This window comes from Ranitomeya imitator, chromosome 1 (assembly GCF_032444005.1).
Source record: "Ranitomeya imitator isolate aRanImi1 chromosome 1, aRanImi1.pri, whole genome shotgun sequence".
NCBI classification, from domain to species: domain Eukaryota; kingdom Metazoa; phylum Chordata; class Amphibia; order Anura; family Dendrobatidae; genus Ranitomeya; species Ranitomeya imitator.
Genome location: NC_091282.1, coordinates 609,498,010 through 609,517,112, shown reverse-complemented (window position 1 = coordinate 609,517,112; position 19,103 = coordinate 609,498,010). Strand labels below are relative to the sequence as shown.

The 19,103-nt window shown below is 52.1% G+C and overlaps 1 protein-coding gene across 1 annotated transcript in view; it reads left to right on the top strand.

Moving 5' to 3' along the window:
* Positions 1-4,118: 4,118 nt before the first annotated feature.
* Positions 4,119-19,103, top strand: part of SCAMP3 (secretory carrier membrane protein 3) — a 36,796-nt gene continuing 21,811 nt past the window's right edge. The window contains exon 1 of the mRNA XM_069769251.1: positions 4,119-4,243. Coding sequence (XP_069625352.1) covers positions 4,205-4,243 — 39 coding nt within the window. The 5' untranslated portion in view covers positions 4,119-4,204. The remainder of the gene's footprint in view (positions 4,244-19,103) is intronic.

The window sequence follows — 19,103 nt, the reverse complement described above, 5'->3', positions numbered from 1 at the left end:
GAGATACCTCACTAGTGACTGTGACCTCTCCAGTGCTGACCCCTGAGATACCGCACTAGTGACTGTGACCTCTCCAGTACTGACTCCTGAGATACCGCACTAGTGACTGTGACCTCTCCAGTACTGACCCCTGAGATACCGCACTAGTGACTGTGACCTCTCCAGTACTGACCCCTGAGATACCTCACTAGTGACTGTGACCTCTCCAGTACTGACCCCTGAGATACCGCACTGGTGACTGTGACCTCTCCAGTACTGACCCCTGAGATACCGCACTAGTGACTGTGACCTCTCCAGTGCTGACCCCTGAGATACCGCACTGGTGACTGTGACCTCTCCAGTACTGACCCCTGAGATACCGCACTGGTGACTGTGACCTCTCCAGTACTGTTCCCTGAGATACCGCACTGGTGACTGTGACCTCTCCAGTACTGTTCCCTGAGATACCGCACTGGTGACTGTGACCTCTCCAGTACTGTTCCCTGAGATACCGCACTGGTGACTGTGACCTCTCCAGTACTGTTCCCTGAGATACCGCACTGGTGACTGTGACCTCTCCAGTACTGTTCCCTGAGATACCGCACTGGTGACTGTGACCTCTCCAGTACTGTTCCCTGAGATACCGCACTGGTGACTGTGACCTCTCCAGTACTGTTCCCTGAGATACCTCACTGGTGACTGTGACCTCTCCAGTACTGTTCCCTGAGATACCGCACTGGTGACTGTGACCTCTCCAGTGCTGACCCCTGAGATACCGCACTAGTGACTGTGACCTCTCCAGTACTGACTCCTGAGATACCGCACTAGTGACTGTGACCTCTCCAGTACTGACCCCTGAGATACCGCACTGGTGACTGTGACCTCTCCAGTACTGACCCCTGAGATACCGCACTAGTGACTGTGACCTCTCCAGTGCTGACCCCTGAGATACCGCACTAGTGACTGTGACCTCTCCAGTACTGACTCCTGAGATACCGCACTAGTGACTGTGACCTCTCCAGTACTGACCCCTGAGATACCGCACTGGTGACTGTGACCTCTCCAGTACTGACCCCTGAGATACCGCACTGGTGACTGTGACCTCTCCAGTACTGTTCCCTGAGATACCTCACTGGTGACTGTGACCTCTCCAGTACTGACCCCTGAGATACCGCACTAGTGACTGTGACCTCTCCAGTGCTGACCCCTGAGATACCGCACTAGTGACTGTGACCTCTCCAGTACTGACTCCTGAGATACCGCACTAGTGACTGTGACCTCTCCAGTACTGACCCCTGAGATACCGCACTGGTGACTGTGACCTCTCCAGTACTGACCCCTGAGATACCGCACTAGTGACTGTGACCTCTCCAGTGCTGACCCCTGAGATACCGCACTAGTGACTGTGACCTCTCCAGTACTGACCCCTGAGATACCTCACTAGTGACTGTGACCTCTCCAGTGCTGACCCCTGAGATACCGCACTAGTGACTGTGACCTCTCCAGTACTGACTCCTGAGATACCGCACTAGTGACTGTGACCTCTCCAGTACTGACCCCTGAGATACCGCACTAGTGACTGTGACCTCTCCAGTACTGACCCCTGAGATACCTCACTAGTGACTGTGACCTCTCCAGTACTGACCCCTGAGATACCGCACTGGTGACTGTGACCTCTCCAGTACTGACCCCTGAGATACCGCACTAGTGACTGTGACCTCTCCAGTGCTGACCCCTGAGATACCGCACTAGTGACTGTGACCTCTCCAGTACTGACTCCTGAGATACCGCACTAGTGACTGTGACCTCTCCAGTACTGACCCCTGAGATACCGCACTAGTGACTGTGAACTCTCCAGTACTGACCCCTGAGATACCGCACTGGTGACTGTGACCTCTCCAGTGCTGACCCCTGAGATACCGCACTAGTGACTGTGACCTCTCCAGTACTGACCCCTGAGATACCGCACTAGTGACTGTGACCTCTCCAGTACTGACTCCTGAGATACCGCACTGGTGATTGTGACCTCTCCAGTACTGACTCCTGAGATACCGCACTAGTGACTGTGACCTCTCCAGTACTGACCCCTGAGATACCGCACTGGTGATTGTGACCTCTCCAGTACTGACTCCTGAGATACCGCACTAGTGACTGTGACCTCTCCAGTACTGACCCCTGAGATACCGCACTGGTGATTGTGACCTCTCCAGTACTGACTCCTGAGATACCGCACTAGTGACTGTGACCTCTCCAGTACTGACCCCTGAGATACCGCACTGGTGATTGTGACCTCTCCAGTACTGACTCCTGAGATACCGCACTAGTGACTGTGACCTCTCCAGTACTGACTCCTGAGATACCGCACTAGTGACTGTGACCTCTCCAGTACTGACCCCTGAGATACCGCACTGGTGATTGTGACCTCTCCAGTACTGACTCCTGAGATACCGCACTAGTGACTGTGACCTCTCCAGTACTGACCCCTGAGATACCGCACTGGTGATTGTGACCTCTCCAGTACTGACTCCTGAGATACCGCACTAGTGACTGTGACCTCTCCAGTACTGACTCCTGAGATACCGCACTAGTGACTGTGACCTCTCCAGTACTGACCCCTGAGATACCTCACTAGTGACTGTGACCTCTCCAGTACTGACCCCTGAGATACCTCACTAGTGACTGTGACCTCTCCAGTACTGACCCCTGAGATACCGCACTGGTGACTGTGACCTCTCCAGTACTGACCCCTGAGATACCGCACTAGTGACTGTGACCTCTCCAGTGCTGACCCCTGAGATACCGCACTAGTGACTGTGACCTCTCCAGTACTGACTCCTGAGATACCGCACTAGTGACTGTGACCTCTCCAGTACTGACCCCTGAGATACCGCACTAGTGACTGTGAACTCTCCAGTACTGACCCCTGAGATACCGCACTGGTGACTGTGACCTCTCCAGTGCTGACCCCTGAGATACCGCACTAGTGACTGTGACCTCTCCAGTACTGACCCCTGAGATACCGCACTAGTGACTGTGACCTCTCCAGTACTGACTCCTGAGATACCGCACTGGTGATTGTGACCTCTCCAGTACTGACTCCTGAGATACCGCACTAGTGACTGTGACCTCTCCAGTACTGACCCCTGAGATACCGCACTGGTGATTGTGACCTCTCCAGTACTGACTCCTGAGATACCGCACTAGTGACTGTGACCTCTCCAGTACTGACCCCTGAGATACCGCACTGGTGATTGTGACCTCTCCAGTACTGACTCCTGAGATACCGCACTAGTGACTGTGACCTCTCCAGTACTGACCCCTGAGATACCGCACTGGTGATTGTGACCTCTCCAGTACTGACTCCTGAGATACCGCACTAGTGACTGTGACCTCTCCAGTACTGACTCCTGAGATACCGCACTAGTGACTGTGACCTCTCCAGTACTGACCCCTGAGATACCGCACTGGTGATTGTGACCTCTCCAGTACTGACTCCTGAGATACCGCACTAGTGACTGTGACCTCTCCAGTACTGACCCCTGAGATACCGCACTGGTGATTGTGACCTCTCCAGTACTGACTCCTGAGATACCGCACTAGTGACTGTGACCTCTCCAGTACTGACTCCTGAGATACCGCACTAGTGACTGTGACCTCTCCAGTACTGGCCCCTGTAATACATATAGTAAAAGATTGGAGGAGCCAGAATGGTCTTTGGAGGGGCATATATATCATTAACAATTTGGAGAGAACTCCAAACAAGCCATCACTAAAAGACCATTTAATGTAACTTTTATTGAAATGTTAAACTATAGGATAAACAAAGAGTCTAAAAAGTTGTGTCCCTAATCTGCCGCTATTATTTGTACTTGCTTTATGCAGTGTGCCGGCTCCTTTATATTCATGAGGTATATAGCGCCAAGGAGCCAACACATATCTGGCAGCATAAGAGAAAACATTTAGCCCCAGCGTCGCCCTTTAAGCCGGCGCCACACAAAATGCTAAAATGCATCGTCCTAGTGTTCTAGCTGTACGCTCCTCCTGTGCGCTCCCCGGGTTCCTCTCCTGTCATTAAACGGATCATTTACGTAGATGCTATTGAGGCCCCGCCTTCATTGGTGACGCCATATGCTCGGTGGCGTATTAGTGACGTCAGGATCACGGGACGCTCATGTGACTTCGCTGTTTCCGGATACTGGTGACCCAATCAGCAAACACCGGAGAGATGGCGGCGCCGTACAACGAGCTAGACAACCCCTTTAAGGTAGCGGTGTGTGATGCTGGGCCGGTGCGTGTGTGCTGCTGAGTGTGTGTGTGTGTGTGTGTGTGTGTGTGTGTGTGTGTGTGGTGCTGAGCAACTGTACTGGGGCCGGTGTGTGCTGCTGAGGGGGCATGTGCGGCTGTGCGGGGGCCCGGTGTATGTGTGTGGTGCTGAGCAGCTGTACGGTTGTCGGTGCGTGTATTCGTGGTGCTGAGCAAATGTGAGTGTGCTGGGGGCTGGTGTGTGGTGCTGAGCCACTGTGCGGGGGGGCTGGTGTGTGGTGCTGAGCCACTGTGCGGGGGGGCTGGTGTGTGGTGCTGAGCCACTGTGCGGGGGGGGGGGCTGGTGTGTGGTGCTGAGCCACTGTGCGGGGGGGCTGGTGTGTGGTGCTGAGCCACTGTGCGGGGGGGCTGGTGTGTGGTGCTGAGCCACTGTGCGGGGGGGCTGGTGTGTGGTGCTGAGCCACTGTGCGGGGGGGGGGGCTGGTGTGTGGTGCTGAGCCACTGTGCGGGTGGGGGGGGCTGGTGTGTGGTGCTGAGCCACTGTGCGGGGGGGCTGGTGGGTGGTGCTGAGCCACTGTGCGGGGGGGGGGGGCTGGTGTGTGGTGCTGAGCCACTGTGCGGGGGGGCTGGTGTGTGGTGCTGAGCCACTGTGCGGGGGGGCTGGTGTGTGGTGCTGAGCCACTGTGCGGGGGGGGGGGCTGGTGTGTGGTGCTGAGCCACTGTGCGGGTGGGGGGGGCTGGTGTGTGGTGCTGAGCCACTGTGCGGGGGGGCTGGTGGGTGGTGCTGAGCCACTGTGCGGGGGGGGGGGCTGGTGTGTGGTGCTGAGCCACTGTGCGGGTGGGGGGGGCTGGTGTGTGGTGCTGAGCCACTGTGCGGGGGGGCTGGTGGGTGGTGCTGAGCCACTGTGCGGGGGGGGGGGGGCTGGTGTGTGGTGCTGAGCCACTGTGCGGGGGGCTGGTGTGGTGCTGAGCCACTGTGCGGGGGGGGGGGGGGGGCTGGTGTGTGGTGCTGAGCCACTGTGCGGGGGGGGGGGGGGGCTGGTGTGTGGTGCTGAGCCACTGTGCGGGGGGGCTGGTGGGTGGTGCTGAGCCACTGTGCGGGGGGAGGGGGGGCTGGTGTGTGGTGCTGAGCCACTGTGCGGGGGGGCTGGTGTGTGGTGCTGAGCCACTGTGCGGGGGGGCTGGTGTGTGGTGCTGAGCCACTGTGCGGGGGGGGGGGGGGGGGGCGGTGTGTGGTGCTGAGCAACTGTGCGGGGGGGGGGGGGGCTGGTGTGTGGTGCTGAGCCACTGTGCGGTGGGGGGGGGGGCTGGTGTGTGGTGCTGAGCCACTGTGCGGGGAGGGGGGCTGGTGTGTGGTGCTGAGCCACTGTGCGGGGGGGGGGCTGGTGTGTGGTGCTGAGCCACTGTGCGGGGGGGGGGGGGCTGGTGTGTGGTGCTGAGCCACTGTGCGGGGGGGGGGGGGCTGGTGTGTGGTGCTGAGCCACTGTGCGGTGGGGGGGGGCTGGTGTGTGGTGCTGAGCCACTGTGCGGGGAGGGGGGCTGGTGTGTGGTGCTGAGCCACTGTGCGGGGGGGGGGGCTGGTGGGTGGTGCTGAGCCACTGTGCGGGGGGGGGGGCTGGTGGGTGGTGCTGAGCCACTGTGCGGGGGGGGGGGCTGGTGGGTGGTGCTGAGCCACTGTGCGGGGGGGGGGGCTGGTGGGTGGTGCTGAGCCACTGTGCGGGGGGGCTGGTGGGTGGTGCTGAGCCACTGTGCGGGGGGGGGGGGCTGGTGGGTGGTGCTGAGCCACTGTGCGGGGGGGGGGCTGGTGGGTGGTGCTGAGCCACTGTGCGGGGGGGGGGCTGGTGGGTGGTGCTGAGCCACTGTGCGGGGGGGGGGCTGGTGGGTGGTGCTGAGCCACTGTGCGGGGGGGGGGGCTGGTGGGTGGTGCTGAGCCACTGTGCGGGGGGGGGCTGGTGGGTGGTGCTGAGCCACTGTGCGGGGGGGGGGGGGCTGGTGGGTGGTGCTGAGCCACTGTGCGGGGGGGCTGGTGGGTGGTGCTGAGCCACTGTGCGGGGGGGCTGGTGTGTGGTGCTGAGCCACTGGTGTGTGTGTTTGGCACGAATTCCACCATGCTGCCACCATTACATCACGGATTGGGTGGGTGACCTTTGGCCAGCACACTGCTATCACATGTGCAGGGGGCTTATCTTAGTTATCCCACCACTGCTAACATGTGATGAAACCACACACAAGGCTATTGACCTATCAATTTACCGCAGGGGCTTATTTTAGTTATCCTACTGCTGCTACAATATATCACGAACTGCTGGGATTTATGTATACCCCGCTTTCCAGCTCCGCTTCAGAGCTTGCAGCTCTCCAGCGCCCCCCCTTACCCTCAGGTCAGTCAGGGAACTATACCTAGGATAATTGGTCGCCGGATGGGCCGCTTCACTGTGGACTGGCTTGCAGGCACGTTGCTGCGAGGGAATTATAAATGCTCAGGCCGTAGCCAGACAATAGCTTATAAAACACCGTTCTGTCGCTGCCAGCTGTACCATCTAGCCCAGAACACACTTCGCTGCCACCAGCTCAGATTTCTCCACAGAGGGGTTCAGAGACAACCCAAATTAGTAGCGTAATTAACTTCAGTAGATTTGGGGTGAAAAGCTGGTGTTACACATTGCAAATCACTACAGCGCACAAGTGACAACATGGCGATAGGCGTGCACGCCCCTAAGACCTATGTCATCACTTTGCCCACGCTCCTTCATTGGCTGAAAAAATGGCGCCAAGCTCGTCATGCAAAACGCGACTTTGGCGCAAAAGTCGCGTACCGCATGGCCGACCCCACACAGGGATCGGGTCGGGTTTTATGAAACCCGACTTTGCCAAAAGTCGGCGACTTTTGAAAATGAACGATCCGTTTCGCTCAACCCTACCAGTAATACTTATAATTCTCATAACTTGACTTGCTAATCTAGCAGAGTAACGGCACACACATCATTCATCTTGTATTGAGATTAGCTTTCTAATTAGAATATATATATGTATATATATTCTCATTAGATATATATACATACATACATACATACATACATACATACATACATACATACATACATACATACATATACATATACACACATATACACACATATACACACATATACCCCGTAGTTACACAGGTATGTGGAGATGTGTTACATATAAATATACCAACACAATTCTGGCGATGTACATCAACACAATAACCAAACACCTAAAACGTAATAATCCCTAAGTATGCTATGCTTGGACTGGTGTGTGTGTGTTAGGCTACCGTCACACTATACGATTTACCTACGATCACGACCAGCGATATGACCTGGCCGTGATCGTAGGTTAATCGTAGTGTGGTCGCTGAGGAGCTGTCACACAGACAGCTCTCCAGCGACCAACGATGCCGAGGTCCCTGGGTAACCAGGGTAAACATCGGGTAACTAAGCGCAGGACCGCGCTTAGTAACCCGATGTTTACCCTGGTTACAAGCGTAAAACTAAAAAAAAAACAAACCGCACATACTTACATTCTGGTGTCCGTCAGGTCCCTTGCCGTCTGCTTCCCGCACTCACTGACTGCCGGCCGTAAAGTGAAAGTGAAAGCACAGCCGCTGTGCTCTGCTTTCACTTTACGGCCGGCAGTCACAGTGCGGGAAGCAGACGGCAAGGGACCTGACGGACACCAGAATGTAAGTATGTGCTGTTTGTTTTTTTTTAGTTTTACGCTTGTAACCAGGGTAAACATCGGGTTACTAAGCGCGGTCCTGCGCTTAGTCACCCGATGTTTACCCTGGTTACAAGCGAACGCATCGCTGGATCGCATCGCTAGATCGGTGTCACACACACCGATCTAGCGATGACAGCGGGAGATCCAGCGATGAAAGAAAGTTCTAAACGATCTGCTACGACGTACGATTCTCAGCAGGATCCCTGATCGCTGCTGCGTGTCAGACACAGCGATATCGTAACGATATCGCTGGAACGTCACGAATCGTGCCGTCGTAGCGATCGAAATGGTACTGTGTGACGGTACCCTTACTGTGCTGGGGCCGGTGTGTCTGTGCTGAGCTGTGCGGGGGGGGTGTTGCTGAGCAGTACTTTTGTGTGTTCTGTGCTGAGCCGTGCGGTGGCCTGTGTGTGTGGTGCTTAGCAACTGTCCTGAGGCCGGTGTATGTGTGCTGAGCTGTGCGGATGCTGGTGTGTGTTCTGTGCTGAGCGGTGTGTGTGTGCGGAGGGGGGGCCGTTTTTGTGTGTGGTGCTGAGCAACTGTTCGGAGGCCTGTGTGTGTCGTGCTGAGCTGTGTCGGGGCCATAGTTCGTGCTTGTGTGTGTGATGATTAGCTGTGCAGGGGCTCAGTGTGTGTGGGTATATGTGTGTATATGTGTTGTGCTCAACTGTGCTCGGTGAGTTGTGCGGGGGGCCGGTGTGTGTGGTTGATGAGGAACTGCATAGCTGAGCTTAGTGGTGAAGCTGTGTGCGTGGGTCTCTCACTGGTGATACTCCTGGAGGTCCGGGTGCCTCTCGTCATGTATTATTGTATTTGAGGGGCTCCTCTAAGTGCTGTCCTGTAGGTTGATTACCGGGGGCCTCTCGCCGTTCCTTAAGTTGCGTTTCCACTATCACTAATGACAGTGTTCTAGACGTTGCGTTGTACAGTACAACAGAGCATGGGATTAATAGAAATCTCATGCCTGCTGTGCTTTTTTTTTTTTCCCGTTGCTTAAACTTGCCTGCGATGCGGGTTTCTGAGCTGCAGCGTGTCAATATTTCTTTCAATTGTCGCAACTCTGTATTCTGTGCAGAATTTCCCCGTAGTCTTGCATTTGATGCGGTAAATCTGCAGTTATAAAATGCACATGCGTTGTAAAATGAAAAAAGATGTGGTCGCTCCCCCACTATTTTTGTTAACCAGTCAAGGTAAAGCTTTCTGGCTTTTCCTGATTGCTCTGGTGCGGTGGTAATGGTAGTTGGGGTTGATGTCACCTGTGAATTGTCCAAAAAATCACAGCTGGCATCCAGCCCTTGGGTTAGTAAAGAAGAGGCGTCTATCAAACACCCCCCTCCCCCTTCACTAACCCAAAAAATAAAAATATATACACTGAAAAACCCACTTTAGTTGAATAAAGACTCCCCACACTTTCCCCGGATCACCTATTCATTGGCTGCAAGCTGGTATTTTTAGGCTATGTGCACATGTTGCGGATTAGACTCAGGAATTTTTTGTGCAGATTCTGCATCTCTTGGCAGAAAACGCATGTGTGGGTTTGACGCATTTTTTTGTGCGGTTTTCCTGCGGGGTTTTTTTTTTTTTACCCCTGCGGATTTCTATAATGGAATGGGTACAAAAACGCTACAGATCTGCACAAAAGAAGTGACATGCTCTTTATTTTAATACGCAGTGTTTCTGCGTGGAATTTTCGCACCATTAGCACAGCATTTTTTTTTCCTATTGATTTACATTGTACTGTAAATCACTTGCGGATCTGCAGCGTCTCTGCAAGGCAAAAAACACTTCGGATCCGCATGAAATCCGCAACGTGTGCACATACCCTTAGGCTGGGAAGGGCCCAATAACCAGGGACCTTAACATCCTGATAATATAAGCTTGCAGCTATGTGCGTTATTTTGGCTGGTTATCAAAAATACATGGGACCCCACATCATCCTTTTTATTTTCTTTTCACTTTTTTTTAACCCTTTCGTGCCCGGGCCTATGTTTGCCTTCATGATCGGGCCAATTTTTACAATTCTGACCACTGTCCCTTCATGAGTTTATATCCCGGTGATTCTGAGATTGTTTTCTCGGGACATATTGTACTTCATGTTAGTGGTAAAAATTTCTTCGATATGACTTGATATTATTTGTTATTATATTGATATTATTATTTAATTTTTATTCCCTTAAATCAGAGAGTCATATCATACAAAATAGGTAATAAATAACATTTCCCACATGTCTACTTTACATCAGCACAATTTTGGAATCAAACTTTTTTTTTTTTTGTTCGGTTGTTATAAGGGTTAAAAGATGAGTAGCGATTTCCAGGTCACCACCTGACAGCACCATGGAGGACGTCCTTCTTAACCATAGTGGGACAGGAAACCACGGGAGCTCAAAAGGACTTCCCCCCCCCCCCCCCCACCACCGCCACCCTTCAGTGTTTTTCCTGTCCCACTGTGGATGTCCCATGCAGAGAGTGAGGATTGGGGCAGGGGGGGGCTCGGCCTCTTTCTTCCCACTAGAAGACTCTGCCGTGCTGACACCCAAGTTATAGGGTCCCTCAACAGCACCAGTGTAGCGCTGCTCCTGGTTCAAGGTCACTTCCCCCTAGGGGGGGGCTCTCGACCTTTGGCACAAGACCCCGATGTACCTGCCATTGAACGCCTCTGCTGGGTACATCCTTCGCAAGCGGAACCAGGGGTAGTGCCGCAGGTCATCTCGGAGTTGGGATCGGCGTGTCCGGGAGCGCGGCGGGTGTTCTCTTCCGGATCGCGCTCCTGCGCTAGTCACTTCCGGGTTGCGGCCAGCAGCATGGGGCAGCGTCTTCTCTCCTACTTCCTGAGCGTCAGGAGGTCCGGGACAGGGCGGCAACAGTATAAAGGTATGTGTGACTTATACAGCGGTATGGAGGATAATCCGAAACCCGAGATACTGCAGGAGGCCCAGGCGCATGTGAGTCCCGGGCAGAGGTCTGCTCCCTCAGATCTTCAATCAAGTGTATAGGCCCATGCGACTTTTTTTTTTTTTTTTTAATATATATTTTGTGTGTTATAGGCTTCTGCGGTGGCTAAGAAATCCGGGAAGTGCAGGAAATGTCCCGTTTGTGCCATAAGCCTTAAGGACTCCTGGCAGATGTCTCTCTGCGAGTCATGCACCAGTCGTATTGTGGGAGAAGAACAGGCCTCTCTAATGACGAATATGAGGGCCATTGTCAGAGAGGAGGTGCAGGCCTCAATATCTGTCTTAACATTTCCCCAGCCCATCCAGTCTGACCCCCTGGGTCCATAGAGATCCAAGAAAAGGCAAAGAGAATCGGATCTGTCGTCCGAGGACAGCTCTTTTGAATCAAATCTGGAGGAGGAAGAGTTAAGCAGAGATCCTCCAGAGAGAGGGAAGAAATATTTGTTTTCGTCTAATGAGATAGAAGAGCTCCTGGGAGCAGTTAGACAGACTATGCAGATTGAGGAATCCGCATCTACTCCGACGGTTCAGGACGAAATGTTTGGGGGGCTATGTTCTCAGACCTCAAAAGTCTTTCCTGTTAATGCCCATAGTCGTTCTATGATTTTAGAAGAATGGGAAGAAGCGGAAAGGAGGTTATCAATTCCTCGAGACTTCAGACTCCACCTCCCTTTCAATCATGAAGAAGTCAAGGACTGGGAGACTATCCCAAAAATTGACATTCCTCTTGCAAAAGTTTCTAAGAGAACCACCATTCCATTTGGGGACTCCTCTAACTTAAAGGAGCCGATGGATCGCAAGGCGGATGGGCTCTTAAAGAGAGCCTGGGAAAGCTCAGCGGCGGTAATCCGCACAAATATAGCGGCAACATCTGTGGCAAGAGCTATGCATTTGTGGGTAGATGTCTTGAAGGATCAGTTGTCAGCTAGAACCCCTAGAGAGACCATTATTAAAGCAATTCCTCTACTAAAACTAGCAACCGGCTTTCTAGCAGATGCTACTGCAGAGTCAGGTTCACAGCTAGAGGCCAGTCTTTATCAAATGCAGCCAGGAGAGCTATATGGTTGAAGAACTGGTCAGGTGATGTTCATTCTACACTGTGTTCCAAATTATTATGCAAATTATATTTTTCTCGGATTTTCCTAAATGGTCGGTGCAAATGACAGTCAGTCTAATAAAAGTCATCACCCGTTAGATTATACATCGAATTTTATTGAAGAAACCTCCCAATGATAACAGTATAATCTCCAAAATAAATAAAAAACTCAAAATGCAATTGTTCCAAATTATTAGGCACTGTAGAATTTCTAAACATTTGATATGTTTTAAAGAACTGAAAATGCTCATTTGTGGAATTTGCAGCATTAGGAGGTCACATTCACTGAACAAAAAAGCTATTTAACTCCAAAACCTCCTAACAGGCCAAGTTACATGTTAACATAGGACCCCTTCTTTGATATCACCTTCACAATTCTTGCATCCATTGAACTTGTGAGTTTTTGGAGAGTTTCTGATTGTATGTTTATTCGGTCGTCCATGACAGCACTACGGAGAGAGGGGATCCGCCCTTCAGGAACAGGAAACCTACAGATATATAAGGGCGGCACCTCTCCCCACGCATCAGTTGGTTTCCTGTTCCTGGAGGACAGGATTCCCTACAGATTTTCTTCAGTTTCTCCTATCAAGCACCCAGGCCGGCTGTCCGACCCAGGTAGCGAGGGGGTCTCCTACCTCGGGCAGTGCGGGTCCCTGGAAGCGCCACGGTGGGCCCGGGTAGGGCTCCACGTCAGTGAGCGGTGCAGAGGCGAGCGGCGTCCAGAGGAGGCTGTCTCTGCGGTCAGAAGGTGAGTATGTTCCCCCCCCCTTCCCCCCGGGCTCCGTTCGCTCTCGTGCCCTGACTCCCTACCTCGGGTCCCATCCGGGCGGCGCAGGCTCCGGCAACGCCCTCCGCACTCCTCTGGGATCGGGGCGGATTCGGGTGCCGGCTTCCGCCGCGATCGCCGCACTGCTGGGGCCACGTGGGCGTCGGTATGGCGGCGTGCGGCTGGAGGATCCGGCGACGCCGTCCCCGGCTTCCAGGAGCGTCGCTCACCGCTCTAGCCGGTTCCGGAAGTGATGCGGCGAGGGGGCGGAGCCGGGACCGGAAGTCGGACGCCGGCCGGCTTCAGCTGAAAGCACCGCGTCCTGCTTGTGATGGGAGCGGAGGGGGGGGAGCGCTCAGGGGCGGGGGAGGATGGAGCAGGGTCAGGTGCAGGGGGGAGAGTAATTACTGACCATATGCACCTGCACATGTTCCGGCGGGGGAAGGCTATATATAGCTAATCAAGATTGCTGCAGAGCTGCTTATGGCCATCTGCAGCTATGGAGGTGCCAGAAGCTGCCGTTGGTCTGCTGGAGCAGGAGCAGGACAGATCCTCAGAGACCCTTGCAAACCCCCAGCAGAAGACCCGCGGACGCAGCAATCAGGCCAGTCGCAGATCAAGACAGAAGGATCTGCACCGACCCCCCAGTGAACCGGTACCTACCGCTACTGCCTGGGTAAGAGATCTTCGTGAATGTACCCTGATGCAGTCTTTTCCTATGTTTATTTCCGTAGGGGAAAAAAAGCGCTGGTAAATCAAAAAACAAGGAGTGCGCGCTATGCGCTTGCCCTTTGCCAGACGCCTACCCTAAAAGACTTTGTCAGTCGTGTGTGCGGCAGACGGTAGGAAATAGTTAAATAGGATACTATATAGCGGTAGCACTGGATAAGTGACATAGCCTTTTCTCCGCTCCCATAGGTGGCGGAGGAGTCTCCCGATTTCACTTCAAATCTTAGGGAGATTATCAGGAAGGAGGTGAAGGATTCCCTGAAATCCCTATCCCGGGCAGAGCCTTCCAAGAGAAGAAGGGAGCCTAGCGCCTCAAATTCAGATTCGTCCGCTGGCCCAAGTAGGGAGATTGATTCAGACGCCTCTGTCTCCTCAGCGTCCTCTTCAGAAGAAGAGTCTAATCGTTTCTGTTTCCCGTTGGACCAAATGGACAAACTAATTAGATCAGTTAGATCCACTATGGGGGTGGCGGACGAAAGGCCAGAGCGTTCAACACAGGACCTAATGTTTGGCGGTCTAGACCCTAAAAAACGAAGGTCTTTTCCGCTTAACGACAAGGTGCAGAACCTCATTAAACGAGAATGGAAGAAGCCGGAGAAAAAAGGCTCTTTTCCACCGGCCTTTAAACGAAGGTACCCCTTTGAGGACCCCATGGTGAACACCTGGGATAAGGCGCCAAAATTAGACGCAGCAGTGTCTAAGGCATCTAAGAAATCATCTATCCCCTTTGATGACATGGCTTCCCTAAAAGATCCTCTGGATAAAAAGGCGGACTCGTTCCTGAAAGGGACTTGGGAAATGTCGGCTGGTGCCTTGAGACCTGCTGTGGCTGCGACATGCGCAGCCAGATCGATGATGGTCTGGCTGGATCAGCTAGGGTCTAAATTAGAAGAAGGTGTTTCCAGAGATTCCATGCTGAAATTCCTGCCAACAATCCAAAATGCCGCTGCCTTTCTCGCAGACGCTTCTGCGGATTCAGCAAGAATGGCGGCTAGAGCGGCAGGATTATCGAACGCAGCGCGGAGGGCCCTATGGCTGAAATGTTGGCCGGGTGACCTTCAATCCAGATCCCGTCTGTGCTCTATCCCATGCGAAGGGGAATACCTGTTTGGGCCAGTCCTAGATGAGCTACTAGAGAAAGCCGGAGATGAAAAGAAGAAGTTTCCTAATCTTCCAACTACCTCTTACAGGCGCCCCTTCGCAGGGAAAAGATTCTTTCGGAAGAGACCGGCCAGAGATCAGAGCAGATGGGACGAAAAAAAGAAGAGAGGTACGGGGTTCATGTTTGGTGGAGCACGTCAGGAGCCACCCCGTGAAATCAAAAAACCACCCCAATGACTAGTCGCCCCGGTGGGAGGTAGACTATCTGCCTTCTACCCGGCCTGGTCCAAGATCTCCAGCAGTGATTGGATTTTGGGGTTGGTAGCTACGGGTCTGCGGCTAGAATTCTCCTCTATCCCTCAGAACTTCTTCAGAATCACCCCTCTCAGATCCTCTCCAGCAGAACAGGCAGCCCTGGAAGCGGAAGTTCACGATCTGCTCAATAAAAATGTCCTATCTGAGGTTCCGGAAGGAGAACAGGGTAGTGGATTCTACTCTCCTCTATTCCTGATAAGTAAACCAGACGGCTCCTTCAGAACAATCATTAACCTTAGAGCACTGAATAAATTTCTGACCGTGCAACCATTTAAAATGGAAACTATAAACACCGCAATAAAACTGCTGTTTAAAAACTGCTTTATGGTAGTATTGGATTTGAAGGACGCCTATTACCATATCCCTATTTATGCAGGTCACCAACGATACCTGAGGGTGGCGGTACGGTTGGATGGGGTAGTAAAACACTTCCAGTATAGGGCCCTTCCCTTTGGGATTTCGGTCGCCCCTCGGGTATTTACCAAAGTAATGGCGGAAGTTATGGCGCACCTGCATGAGTCCAACATTCTAATAATCCCCTACCTGGACGATCTCCTTATCGTAGGTAAAACGGCGGATCACTGTCTGGAACAGTTACATAAAGTGATGTCGGCTCTAGAGCATCTGGGGTGGATGCTAAACATTAAAAAATCACGGTTACAGCCCATGACGGTGCAGCGATTTTTGGGCCTGACCCTGGATTCCCAGGTTCAGGAATGCCGTTTGCCTCAAGAAAAAATTGATCGCCTGCACCTTCAAGTGCTGAATACCTCTAAAAACCCCACCATGTCCCTACGAAAAGCCATGTCTCTGCTAGGCTCTCTCTCGTCCTGTATTCCAGCAGTCCGATGGGCTCAGTATCATACGAGGATACTTCAGGGCGAGGTGCTGTTGCATCAAAAAAGGTTGGGGGGGTGTCTAGAAAGTCTGCTGACCCTATCCCAAGACGCTATTGTATCCCTCGGTTGGTGGTTGGACCAAGAGAATCTGTCCACAGGGGTCCCCTGGGAATATAATATAACTCGCGTGGTCACCTCGGACGCTAGCCCTTCTGGGTGGGGGGCTCACATGGGGGATACATTGGTCCAGGGGCTGTGGGATTGTAATCAGATAGAGATGTCTTCCAATCTAAAGGAGTTGACGGCTGTGGAGCAGGCGGTTAAAACACTCCTTGTCTGTCTACAGGGCCACCACGTGCGAGTATTCTCGGACAATCGAGTCACCGTGGCATACATAAATCACCAAGGCGGGACTCGTTCCAGATCCCTGATGTGTGTAGCAGATCGTCTGTTTCATCTAGCAGAGCAACATCTTCTCTCGTTGACGGCTCTACACATAAAGGGGGCAGAAAACACTACAGCGGATTTCTTAAGTCGCAACACATTAAGGCAGGGAGAGTGGTCCCTGAACGGCACCATCTTCGACCTTATCGTGGAAAGGTGGGGACAACCAGAGGTAGACCTGTTTGCCACAAAAGAAAACAGGAAAGTGGCACAATTCTGCTCTCTGAACCCCAGAGAAAATCCCCTGTCAGTAGACGCCCTCCTCATAGACTGGAACTTCAGGCTAGCCTACGCCTTTCCTCCCCTGTCTCTACTTCCTCTGGTGGTGAGGAAAATCAGGAAGGACAAAGCCACAGTAGTATTAATTGCCCCCTTCTGGCCCAGAAGGACGTGGTTTCCATGCCTGAGGGCTATGTCGATGTCCGATCCATGGGTCTTGCCAGACATTCCGGATCTCCTATCCCAGGGTCCAGTCTACCATCCTCGAGCGGTTGGCCTTCATCTGACGGCGTGGATTTTGAGCGGGCGCTACTAAAAGATAGGGGGTTCTCACCGGCCCTCATTAACACACTGCTGAAAAGCAGGAAAGTGATAACCACAAAAATCTATGTCAGAATCTGGAAGAGATTTCTTCAGAACTCGGGGGTAATAGCTGGTCAGTCAATACCAATAGACCAGATCTTGGAGTTCTTACAAAGGGGGTTAGATATGGGGTTATCCCCAAATACTCTTAAGGTGCAGGTATCAGCCTTGGGGGCCCTCTTTGGCTGCAACATCGCTGAGAATCACTGGATCAGCAGATTCATCAGGGCAACAAAACGGTCTAGGCCAATTGTGAAGAATAGAGTCATGCCATGGGACCTGAACCTAGTCCTCTCAGCCATGACAGAGGCCCCATTTGAGCCAATTACTTCAGCCTCTATTAAACATCTATCCCTTAAAGTAGCCTTCCTGGTGGCCATAACATCGGCGCGTAGGATAGGTGACATACAAGCATTATCCAGGGTTCCCCCTTACATGCAGCTTAGGGATGATAGAGTGATACTGTCCCCTGATCCAGCATATCTTCCTAAGGTAGTGTCCAGTTTCCACAGAACACAGGAAATAGTTCTTCCATCTTTCCTCCCCAATCCTACTAACGATAAGGAAAGGAAGTTACACACTTTAGATGTAAGAAGATGTATCCTGCAGTATCTAGCGGTAACTGATCCCTGGAAGTTAGATAATGCCCTATTCGTGTCCTATCAGGGTAGTAGGAAAGGGCATAGAGCATCGAAGTCTACTCTAGCTAGATGGATCAGGGAGGCTATCTCGCTGGCTTATATCTCAAAGGGCAAGCCGGCGCCTGAAGGTCTTAAAGCGCATTCCACTAGAGCTATGGCGGCTTCGTGGGCGGAAAGATTGGAGGTGTCGATCGACCAGATTTGTAAGGCTGCTACTTGGTCTTCTCCAAACACTTTCTATAACCATTATAGATTGAACCTGGGTGCCTCATCTGACCTCTCTTTTGGTGTAAGGGTGCTGCAAGCTGTAGTCCCTCCCTAGTTAGTTACTCTCTGTAATTCTCTCCGTAGTGCTGTCATGGACGACCGAATAAAGTCTTAGTTACTCACCGGTTAACGGTGTTTTTCGGAGTCCATGACAGCACCTGTACATACCCTCCCGTCTTCTTAAGTTCTGGGTGTACACCTCTTCCTTTACTTATATATAATTCACGGGTAGTGAATAGTTAATATTGTATTATTGTTTATTTTGTATGCTATTAACCTTGGTGGTCCTCTTGTGCTCTGTAAACCAACTGATGCGTGGGGAGAGGTGCCGCCCTTATATATCTGTAGGTTTCCTGTTCCTGAAGGGCGGATCCCCTCTCTCCGTAGTGCTGTCATGGACTCCGAAAAACACCGTTAACCGGTGAGTAACTAAGACTATTTGCATGAAGTCAGAATAGCCTCCCAGAGCCGCTGTTTTGATGTGAACTGCCTCCCACCCTCATAGATCTTTTGCTTGATGATACTCCAAAGGTTCTCTGTATGGTTGAGGTCAGGTGAAGATGGTGGCCACACATGTTTATCTCCTTTTGTGCCCATAGCAGCCATTGACTCAGAAGTATTCTTTGCAGCATGAGATGGTGCATTGTCATGCATGAAGATGATTTTGCTCCTGAAGGCACGTTTCTGCTTCTTAGACCATGGAAGAAAGTTGTCAGTCAGAAACTCTAAATACTTTGCAGAGGTCATTTTCACACCTTCGTGAACCTTAAAATGTCCTACCAGCTGTTTCCCCGTGATTCTGGCCCAAAATGTGACTCCACCTCCTTGCTGACGTCGCAGCCTTGTTGGGACATGGTGGCAATCCACCAACCTTCCACTACTCCATCTATCTGGACCATCTAGGGTTGCTTGACACTCATCAGTAAACAAGACTATTTGGAAATTAGTGTTCATGTATGTCTGGGCCCACTTTAACCATTTCTGCTTGTGAACACTGTTTAAGGGTGGGTGAATATTAGGTTTATGCACCACAGCAAGCCTTTGAAGGATCCTACGCCTTGAGGTTCGAGGGACTCCAGAGTCACCAGCAGCTTCAAATAACTGTTTGCTGCTTTGTAATGGTATTTTGGCAGCTGCTCTCTTAATCCCATGAATTTGTCTGGCAGAAACCTTCCTCATTATGCCTTTATCTGCATGAACTCTCTGTGCTCTTTGTCACAGATCTCTTCACAGTATGATGATCACTCTTAAGTTTTCGAGGAATATCTAATGTTTTCATACCTTGTCAAAGGCTTTGCTCTATTTAATGCTTTTCAGCAGCAGAGAGATCCTTTTTAGTTCCCATATTACTTGGAACCTATGGCCTGCTTAATAATGTGG